This window comes from Cydia amplana, chromosome 13 (assembly GCF_948474715.1).
Source record: "Cydia amplana chromosome 13, ilCydAmpl1.1, whole genome shotgun sequence".
In the NCBI taxonomy this organism is placed as follows: Eukaryota; Metazoa; Arthropoda; class Insecta; order Lepidoptera; family Tortricidae; genus Cydia; species Cydia amplana.
The window spans coordinates 6,398,880-6,410,084 of NC_086081.1; the positions used below are offsets into that span (position 1 = coordinate 6,398,880).

At 37.5% G+C, this 11,205-nt stretch overlaps 1 protein-coding gene across 1 annotated transcript; it reads left to right on the top strand.

The window, feature by feature from the left end:
- The first annotated feature begins 2,878 nt into the window (after positions 1 to 2,878).
- On the top strand, positions 2,879 to 11,205 carry LOC134653696 (uncharacterized). The gene is made up of 12 exons (XM_063509089.1): positions 2,879 to 3,034; positions 3,521 to 3,667; positions 4,492 to 4,607; positions 5,877 to 6,123; positions 6,421 to 6,450; positions 7,138 to 7,299; positions 7,664 to 7,714; positions 8,561 to 8,599; positions 8,683 to 8,721; positions 9,821 to 10,018; positions 10,569 to 10,628; positions 11,125 to 11,205. The coding sequence occupies exons 1-12, from the start codon at positions 2,879 to 2,881 to the stop codon at positions 11,203 to 11,205; spliced, it is 1,326 nt and encodes a 441-aa protein (XP_063365159.1).

Consider the following 11,205-nt stretch of genomic DNA (forward strand, 5'->3'; position numbering starts at 1 on the left):
CTACGACATAACTTAAACTAAGGCAGATAGGTTTAACAGTAATAAAAATAAAAAATATAAAAAATAAAAATGAATACTATGTCCAAAATAATAATAATAAGTCAATAGAGAGAGTGAAGATATCAGATTACGAATATATAATAAAACATTAATTTAATAGAATAGCATTACAGAGATGTCAGGTACATTGGTCAAAAAACTTATCATAGTATTCATTTATGGAATAGAAAGGACGCCTCAAAAAATATTCTTTAACTGTTTTGTCAAAAGTTTTAAAATCTTTTATATCTTTAATTTCGTCGGTCAATAAATTGTAAACTCTTATAGCCGTATTATTTAAGCTTTTGTCAAAATTTACATAATGTGATTCATTTAAGAGTAACCTATTTCTATTTCGCAGTTTGTAATTATTGATGGTCGCACCCTGTTCCGCGTACAAGTGTTTGTTGTTGAACACATAAACACATATTCTGTATAGGTACATAGAAATCACAGTCAATATTTTGTTATTTATAAATATACTACGGTGCGACTCAGGTATAGTACGGCATCCTTCGACTATTCTTAGGGCTTTCTTTTGCTTAAGCAGAAGTGAATTTGTATTAGTCCCGTTTCCCCAGACCTCAATGCAATATCTAATTATGCTTTCGAAGTATGAAAAGTACATAGTTAGTAAGACTTCCTTGCTTGCAATGTTCATTAGGGTTTTCATAGCATAACAAGCCCCCGCTAATTTTATATTAATCTTATCGATTTGATCATGCCACCTCAAGTACGGATCAAGATCTACGCCTAGGAATTGCACACATTTTGCTTTACTGATTGGGATATCACAGTCAAAATCAGGACTTGTTGTGCTCCTACGAAATGCCATATAAAAACTTTTACTGCAGTTCATTTTCAATCCGTTGGCTGCAAACCATCTAGTAAGCTGCGTCCAGGAATTTTGCATGTGTACATTTAAATCTTCAACGGACGTTGCACTTAAAATAACACTTGTATCGTCAGCGTAGAGATATGGAGTGCCATAGTTTAACATATCAGGCAGATCATTTATGAATATTATAAATAGTAACGGCCCTAGCACTGATCCTTGTGGAACTCCATATTTAACATATTTCTCATCGGATCTTATTGCAGCTTCATTTGAAATATTATTTAGTTGTACATATTGGCACCGGTTGGACAGGTATGATCTCAGCAAGGCCAGAGCAATGCCACGTACCCCGTAGAAATCGAGTTTACTTAGGAGTGTTTCGTGATCAACGCAGTCAAAGGCCTTGGTGAGATCACAGATGATACCCCCACACGTAAGTCCTGTATTAAGGTTCGTCATAACTTCTGTTACCAATTTACTCACTGCCGCCAACGTGTTTCTAATAGGTACATATTTAATCGGCATAATTTTCGATTTAATTTGTCACTCAATACAAACATCCACATACGTAGATACAAATTGAATAATCAAACTTATATATAAGCTGTAACAGGCCTTATGGCCCCTATACTGTAAGTATAGTTTTGTTTGCATCTCGGCACTGTTAAGTTGGTTACTTCTGTAAATTAACGAAAAGAGAATAGTCGTAACCACGTACATATTTCATTAAGACTTACGACATTTTTCAGTTAAACAATTGGACGGGGTCATAATTCGTGACACCGTGACATGGCTTTGTCTCCGTGAAAAATTACTTCCTAATCAGATAATAGGCTAATTTCATACAATTACACGTTTTAGCGTTTTTGAAATTGTTGTAGCCGGGTGACCTTTTCTAGTTCTAGTTTAGCTGTACGAATCAAGTAGGTTCATAACATTTGTGTATTTTAAGTATTTTAATTACCAGGGGCCCGTTTCTCAAAAGCTTGTAACTTGTAATACAAGCGGATGTCACTTTTTGACAGCTTTTGTTAGAATGGGACTTCCACTTGTATTACAAGTTACAAGCTTTTGAGAAACGGACCCAGAGCCCCAGAGGTAAAACTTCCTTAAAATGGTCGTGATACAAAACACGATCCCCGGTGAAATGAAGAAATCTTATAAATTGTCCACTTTCTTAGTCTGCAATAGAAATAATAAGATTTTTTTTTTAATTTTTTGTAAGTATTCTAAAGGTATTCTAGGATATTATTTATTACACAAATTGACTAAGTCCTAGAGTCCCACTTAATAAGGGTACAAACTTAGACAACGATGTATAGAGTCTGTGCGGAAAAAGAAGAGTCGTGGAATGTAATGGGGCCCAATCCGCCCAATACATTCCACGACTCTTCTGCTTCCGCACAGACTCTTATGTACCGTGCAGTAAAGATTGGCAAAAAACTTTCAAAACGTTTAGATACCAATTTAAACTTCTTAGGAAATTCTTTTGTCATTATTGGCTCATATTATTTTAGAATCAAAAGAGTAAAATTCAATTTACCTGTCAGTATGACTGCATCAAGAATTCTGTTTCGAAATAATGGATCTAGTATTTAATTTTATTTAAATATATGTTAGTTTCCTTGAAATGTAATATTTAGTCTACACCGAGGCATTTGGTGATCGGAAAATGCCTAGCACAACGAATAATTAATAACATCGTGAAGAAATCACAAAAAATATATAAACGGGACATCATATATTATCAAAATTTAAGGTCAGTTATAATTTATATGACTTCACCTTTTGCCTCTCTTGTCTTATGTCATCCACTGTCGAAAGCCAAGCCAAGCCAAAGCCAAGCCATACCAAGCCAAGCCAAGCGTTGATTTTTCTTGGCCATAAGACCAGGGCAAATCAAAACGAAGGGAAGTCTGATTTAAACAGGTCATTGATTAAAACATGCTTAATTATAACTTCGTTTCAGATGACTACACAATAACTAATTAATCCTCTACAATGTCGACCTCTAATCAACTGTTAGGCAGCTATTCCGTACCAAATGTGAGCTTGGTGTATGTTTGCCTCGTGGGCAACATCACCCCAGGAAACTCGGGAAACAAGTCCACTGTTGACTGTGAGTCGGGACACAGTCGACCGTCGCTTCACATTGAGGTAATGATCTAATGAATAATGATATACATGGAGCATTACTTTAACTAAATGAAAGTATAACAAATGCTTAGTTGCTTAGGCAGGTATTCTAAGTAAACTCTTATTTTAAAGCGCAAAGCGAATTTAGCGAATCTGGGTAGATGTAGCAACAAAACAGTTGGTACAATTATGTCTTTGATCTGAACACTGTAGCTCACAATGTAAAATTGGTTAATCTTTTTATAATTCTGGTGGAAATTCTATTAAGGTACCTACATACCTACTTAAATAATATTTAAATATCTGGGAAAAATCAGAAAGGCGCGTTTTCCCAGAGATAATACCTAGCTAGATCGATTTTTCGCCCCCGAAAACCCCCATATATAGCAAATTTCATCGAGTCTTTAAAGCCATTTCCGAGATCACCGAAATATATAAATAGAGGTATACAAGAATTGCTCCTTTAAAGGTATAAGGTATGCTTCATTTGGTCTTCCGTTTAAATAGGTTGGCACTAGTAAAGACAACGACACTGTAATAGAAGTCCAAAGATCCGTAGCATTTCACGAACTTATCGAGAGCACTGGGAAACTTGGGAACCTCGAATATTTTCCCGAGAAAATTGAGGAAATAGCATCGGAAACAATACCTCTGGTAATTTTATGAACACATACCGTAGGTACCTATAATGCAAGTAACGAATTTGTCAGACGCAAAAATAATTAGACTTTGTCTGAATATTGTCAGAATATTTAAATCATGTTAAAAAAATTCCCGGTCGTACCAAACTGTTGTTCTGAGAAAAGGAAGTTGAAGAAAAAAAGAATCGATAAATGGATCCTGTGGGATCCGATGCAGCAGCTGAGGATGTAACCGGGATAAACGTTGTACCTAAAGGGACCCACTGATTAAGAGCCAACAGGAGTGGTCATTTCTCCACTTCCGTTCTCCACTTCCTCTCTCTCCTTTCTTCTCTTTTGCTTTTTTTGATATTTTTGTTTTTAAGAGCCCTTCAAAAATGGCCAAAATTGCCTAATTGACTATGCCGCAATGAGAGGCGTGGTATTCAAAACTGATATCAATTAGCCAAAAAAAACAAAACGGTCCGACACAGATAATTTCATAATCATTTAGATTTCCAAATTTGGTTACGATTGGTTAAGTTTTGTAGGAGGAAACAGTCGAGTACGAAACCTCGATTTTTGAGATTTTTACGCAGGATTTTTCGCCTTGTCCTTATCGCACTAGTTTTAGGAGCCGCTTCCGTTAGCGAGACGGGTATATTTACCTAAAATATTTAAATCTCAGCTCTTGTTTCGTCTTAACAGTCCGCCGGACGATATCGACTTGTCAGTTAGAACAAAAAGTTGACACTTCCGAACAACTGACAGGTAATCAGTGGGCCCCTTTACGAACGTGTTCAAAATAGAATAGTTTCAAAATATCTAGTATTTAATGAATTTTTTATTGAATTTTAGCCACCCCATAAGGAAGAGGATAGCGAGGACGAGAATAAATGTGGTAATCCAAAAATTCTGAGCCTAACCAAAACCAAGTGGCTCAGTGAGAGTCGAGATGGATCTCCTGACGCAAGGTGGGTGGACAACATAGTCTGAATAGCTATAAATATTCGGGAGACCGAGCTTTGTTCGGAAAACATATAAAAATCAAAAAATGCGCGTTTTCCCAGAGATAAGACCTCTTAGCTAGATCGATTTCTCGCCCCCGAAAACCCCCATATAGTAAATTTCATCGAAATCGTTAAAGCCGTTTCTGAGATCCCCGATTGGCAAGGTGCGAAGTCGGTGGAGGGGGAAGTGGCGCTGATCGTCACAAACACAGGTAATCTTATGGAATGTCCGCCATTAGTACTAGCGGCAGCCGCTTGAACTAATTTTACTCCATAAGATTTAACGTAGAAAGTCCGCCAAAATGAGGGCAGCACCAGTCGTGCACCTAGCGAATAAATAAATAACAAGAATTGCTCGTTTAAAGGATTAGTAACTATAATAACTTATAAACCTTGTGTTCACCTGGCTTGAACAAATGTTTTGTAAAATCCCTTTTAAGATTTCTACACGAAATGTCGTTTCTTCTTGATTTTATATTTGTATGACAAATGGCAAAACATAGTGTAACATAATAAGTCATTGTATAAGATCTATATTCAACCTATATTTACAAATAAATAAATTTTGATTTTTGATTGGTATCAGGTAGGTATTTTGTTGTTATTGTTATCTTTTTTTTACTATACTTATTGGTGAAAAACAAGCTTATATCTACTGTTTGCCTAGCCTTAAGGGCTTTATCAGTTGGTTCTATTAGCAACAGATTCGACCAATCTTACCACAACGAACTATATAATACGACTATATAAAGACGTTGATAAAATTGCAAGTGCGTATTGTAGCTGAAAGCAAATGATTAGATGTGGTATCCTTGATATCCTTCCAGCAAAGTAAATGCACTAACTGGTGCCATGGTTAGACGTACACGAGTATCAAGGTACAGACAAGGAGAAATGTAGTAAAGGTAAATTTGCATTTATAAATAATTCTGGAAGATGTCTAATATTTATAGGTTTCCGATTATCTATTTGGCAGCAATTTTGACACTGTCTAAACTTTGTATCCTTAATGAACTAAACAAAATCTTGAAAATCTAGCTTACAATGAAAGAATTATTCTAAAGAATATATATGCTTTGCAAAATCGGTAGGTATCCGTTTGTTTATTAGGTACTATATAAAGGTAAGGTAAGGTATTTAAAGGTAAGGTAGGCAAGTTGTGCAATCTGCGATCTAAATTTATATCGTAAAATCACAATGATATTATTGATTGTAACTTGTGTAAATTTTTAGAGAGCCACTGATGCAATCCACGTCAGAAAGCTCGATCGTAGAAGATCTGCCTGAACATCACTCTACCCGTAAAGCCCTATCGACGGTCCTAGCCTTGGACAAGGAACACAATCTGTTCGGCCTGTCTAACACCTACATACAGCTGACGAACTCAAAAACCTGGAAGAAGATGCCCAAGGACAGTAAAGCTGTCTTCCATCAGACTGCCATCGTTCAAGCTTGTTACAAGACGTGCTGCAGACGTAAGGTGATTACATTTATTTATTTACTAATACTTATAGGTCACCGCGAAACTTATACCTACAAAGTTTTTATGATTGCGATATGTCAGTTGATAGGTACCTCATTTATCCTTTCTTAAACAGGATTTTTTTCTGCTTAATATTTGTATCAATGTGAATCACTCTACATGCTACTAATGTCGAAGAATACAAAAGGCGCCATATTGTTTTATGAGTTGATTGGTCACATCGATTTTGATGTCATAGGTCTTGATTGTAGTTACCTACTGACTGAATAATTCGTTTGTTTTATTATATTACAGAGCAAAACAGACTTACCATCATCATTGAAGGTGAGCTTGTCTTATACATCTTTACCCCACAATCTTAACCCCAAATTTTTTCATTACACTTTTCGTCGGGTAGTTGCACAAATCTCTGTTTTGACATTTTGCTGGGACATCAGTTAGCCGCGACCACGACCAGTGAAACCTCTGTGTCGAAACGTCGGTAAATAAAGCGAAAGTTTTAAATATTATATCTTAAATCTCAACTGAACCAATAAAAATCAACGTTCAGTAAACTTGTCATTCGAAAAGTTGCTTTACCTATCTTTCACTTTTTCTTTTTTTAAACCTTGTCGTGTCGGTGACAAACACGCGGTTACCTTCGGTCTTCAGAGTTATCACACGCGCGTTGTCGAGGCTTTACAAACCTTTACAATGTGTTTGATAAACTCCATACTGTAGTCCATCGATAAACGTTGTATTTATTATTATTAAATAAATAATAAATATCTTTTAAATTGTCTTTTAATTGTACATCTATCTGTTTCCAGTCGGATGTCCACAGGCAAACTATTAATGGCGTTATTCATAAACGGCTGCTAACTTAATCAGTTTACGATCGTCGTTTGTCCCTATCTTTCGGTATGCCATAGAGAGGGACAATAAACGACGATCATCAGCTGATTAACTTAGCAGACGTTTATGAATAATAATATAACGATAACTGAAATATTGCCGACATAATGTTTATAGTGCGGAGGCTGCAAGCCAAAATGTTCCTGCGCCAGATGTCGCTCATGCACCAGTTGTACGTCGCTATGCCGATCCTCGTGCTCCGCGTGTGCCATACCCTGCTCCACTCCTTGCTCAGTGCCGTGCGGGTCACCTTGTGTGGTGACGTGTCCGTTGTTTTGCGTAAGTATCTGTAATGTTACAGCGCCAGATGTCGCTACTTCACTAGTTGGACGTCGCTATGCCGATCGTCGTGCTCCGCGTGTGCCATCCCCTGCTCCACTCCTTGCTCAGTGCCTTGTTTTGGGTAAACATCGAAAATCGTTTCGAAGCGGGGTTACGAAATTTCATATTCGCACAATTTCATATCAACATCGAAATTCGGTCTGATGCACGTGTCGCATATAAGTAGGTATAAATAGCATGTAGAGCGTGATGTCTTCTTAATACGTCTTATTCTCACGCTATCTATTATGCGTTTGTCGCATATATCATGTTTATATCGATGGTGTTACTCTCCTTTTATTAAACTTTTTTTTTATTGCAGACCAAACCGTGCTCCCCTAAGCCTTGTCCATCGAAGCCCTGTCCAAGTTGCGTGAGTACAGTTGATAACTTTGGCGTTATTCATAAACGGCTGCTAACTTAATCAGTTGACGATCGTCGTTTGTCCCTATCTGTCATTATGCCGTGGAGAGGGACAAACGACGATCATCAGCTGATTAACTTAGCACTCGTTTATGAATAACGCCGTTAGTGTTTATATTCTTCAAGCGAATATAATTTTTTTAGGGACAGGTTTTAACCTTTTGAACGCTAAAGAACAGCTAAAGTCGTCGTTATACTAGTCTTGCCCACAGCACCAAGGATAACTATAGGTGTTATAGCTGTCAAAGTACCTAACCTTCACACTTTCAAGTAGGTGGTTCACATTAGCTCGCTTGCGCCTGGGACCTTGGCGTTTGAGTGATGTTTGTGTTTATGACATAAATATGGCGTTCAAAAGGTTAGGTTAGGTTAGGTTAGCCTTTATGGTTTAACCTTTTGAACGCCATAAAGCAGTTTCGAATTGGTTTCGAACGTCATTTTTCTGTTTTTACAGTCATGCTGCTGGACGCCTGCCTGCAGTAAAGAATGCCCACGATTTACTGGATTTCAGGTGAATTGTGATCAGTATTAAAATACAATTTATATAAACTGAAATGCATAAGTGTAAACTGTTTAGATGACAACGGTTTCACTCACTTGAATTTATAGTCGCTATTGGCGGCATGTTTCGTGCCCTTCGGGGGTCCTTCCTCAGGCTCGAGTGCTCGCGGCGACTGCAACTCGTGCACTGATCGCGCCGCCCGCCTTGTCGCAGTTTAAAATATGTCTCACGAAAGTTTAATGTCGATTATTGCATAAGTGTATGCTATAATTAACAATGACTTAAATTTTTCAGGTGTCAGTCATCAAGAAGCCAAAATATGATCCGGTATATGTAAGTATTTCACTATGATTTTTTTAAAGTTATTAGCATTAAGAATATAGATAACTAATTTGTTACTTCATGTGTCTTTTTAGAAGGAAATCGTGCCAAAAGCGAGCTGTGTTCTAGCAAAAGTAAGAAAGCGTTAACGTTACTTAATTAGTGTCCGTAGCGTTATGTAACTTATACGTATATGTAAAATCAGACACAAAATATTGCTTACTCTTGACTTGCATTATGTGGTCTACCACATAGCGCTAGGGTTGTAGGACTTATAGGAAGTAGACCTAGCTTAATAAAACGTAATGCTCAATTATTACTTGAAACATGAAAACTGCAGCAAGCTTTGCCCGAGGCTGTAGAAAGTATCCTTTGGAAGGATCCATTGGAGGCCGCTTCAGTTGCAGGCATGTACAAGTTGAACAAAAGGTTCCAAAACCTTGGAAAAGGATAGAATCAAAAGTTTGCACAAGTCCACAGCTCAAATAGTTTTCTCGTGGTATTACCTACATGAAACGACTTAGACTGCTTAACCACCCTTGATTAATTGCTGTTATATTATCGCAGTCATTCCTCTCCCGCTCATGCAACCACTATTCCCACTATACTGCCATTCTCCTGTTTACCCTACCATGAGCCCTATTTCTGGTGCACACTGTTTGCTAATGAATTTGGGTATTTTTGCGAGAAGAGATCCAATCAACTTTTTTCCTGAAATAGGTAAATTTAATGTTTTTTTCTACGCATAATCAAATCACGAGCTTTTACGATCCTTTTTTTTTTGGATTAGAAATTTGGTAAACAATCTTGATCTGTCTTTTAATTGAAAAACACTTTTTAATAACTATTACTTATGAAAGCAGAAGACTATAAAAGATCGTATTAGATTCATAATTGTTACATATTTACCGTAACTTATTTTTAAAATGTGTTTTTCAATTAAAAGACACATCAAGATTGTTTACCAAATTTCTAATCCAAAAAAAACGAAGTATAGAAGAAAAAAAAGCGTCCCTAATTTTTTTTTTCTAATCCGTAACCATTTTTCAAACACTTTGTACGGCGGTAAAAAAATGGAGAGTAATCAAATTACAGATTTTTTTTCTCCTACCTTTTTTTATCCTAGATCCTAGATCTAAAGAGCTCGTTACTCTGAGTAGGGAAAATATGAAAAAAGTTGATTGGATCTCTTCTCGCGAAAATGCCCATTTGCAATTTGAATTGCCATCACAGCCACTCCTCGCCCGCCCCTGTACACACCGCCCCTGCTGCATACCGCCCTCGTCCTGCTTCCCTTACCTCATGCCGTGTTTCTGGCCCTCACGCTCCGGAGCCCCGTGTAGTGAGCCTTCACAATGCTTCCACAATCCACCGTGCCCGAGGGGCCGCACGCCGAGGGGCAAAGTGCACCCGCTAGAACTGTGTCCTCATGTGAGTTTTTTGTTCTTATTACCACCGGCCAATTAAAGTAACTGTCGCGACCAGGGTTTGCACGACGGATCTGAAATGTATGGGAAGATCCGCGGATCCAGATCCGGATAATTTCATACATTTCAGATCGGGATTGCAAACCCTAGTCGCGACTATTTTTATAGGTTTCGGGTGCATTATTGCCACTGACTGCTGTTCAGCCACCAAAAGAGGCGTCTCCCCAGTGTTACACCATAAATTGTGTGCTTATAGATGAGTGTCAACGAAAGAAATTAATGAACTGACTTTTTATACTAGGGAAACCAATGAAATTGGCAAGATAATTGTAAGAGTCTCATAATCTATTGCCCCGAAAACCAGTGCCTTGGCTATGGCTAAGGATTTTAGTCATCGACATTCGGCATTAGAGCGTTTTCAAATTGGCATCCATTTTGGTGTTATGTATTATAATAATTAAGATGCACGGTTAAGTTTCTTGTTTAACACTGAATAAACAATCATTTCTATTATTTGGTTTAAATTAAATTTTAATGCTAATTATTGTATCTAGGGCCAGACCTGCGTCGGAAAGGACAAAAGCGCAAAATGTGAAAACTATTCTTGCATTGGGGTAAGAATTGAATCGTTGTTAAACCTTCTAACTTGACCATTTAGCGAAAAATTCTAGGTCTGTTAACTTTAACCTTTTCCACGCCGTGTCAAACACAAAAGCTGTCACTCAGATGCCACTTCATTGAAGTGTCAAAACTGAAGTTGAACTTTATGTATATGCACGTAGGTCGATGTTGCTCTGTGGTCTGTGACCGATTAATCGGTCTTTGGCGTTGAACCTACGGTGCGGATATATCGGTCATTGGCGTCCAAAAGGTTAACTGATTATGTATCCATTTTGAAAGTAATTCTCTGCGAGTATGTTTACGGTTGCGTCTACTTGCCACGACTCTTCATACATTTTGTAAGGGTCGCGAATCGCGGTAATTAGATCCCAGGCAATTAAAGTGCTAATAGGTATGAAAATACGATTCTAAAGTGTAATACCTACTTTTTTTAAAAGTGCTCATAGGTATAAAAATACGATTCTAAAGTGTAACACCTACTTGTTTCAGCGCAACAATGAAGCATTGGCAAAAGCGTTGGCTACGTTAAAATGTAAGTCTTTGTTTAGGTACATGGTTTTGTACAACTAA

What these genes read in the sequence shown, in the direction of transcription:
- LOC134653696 (XM_063509089.1), top strand. Translation starts at nt 2,879, where the DNA reads ATGTCGACCTCTAATCAACTGTTAGGCAGCTATTCCGTACCAAATGTG. An exon ending in TGACGTGTCCGTTGTTTTGC is followed by an intron (nt 7,300 to 7,663) that starts GTAAGTATCTGT and finishes TTTTTATTGCAG; the next exon opens with ACCAAACCGTGCTCCCCTAA. An exon ending in CGCTAGAACTGTGTCCTCAT is followed by an intron (nt 10,019 to 10,568) that starts GTGAGTTTTTTG and finishes TATTGTATCTAG; the next exon opens with GGCCAGACCTGCGTCGGAAA.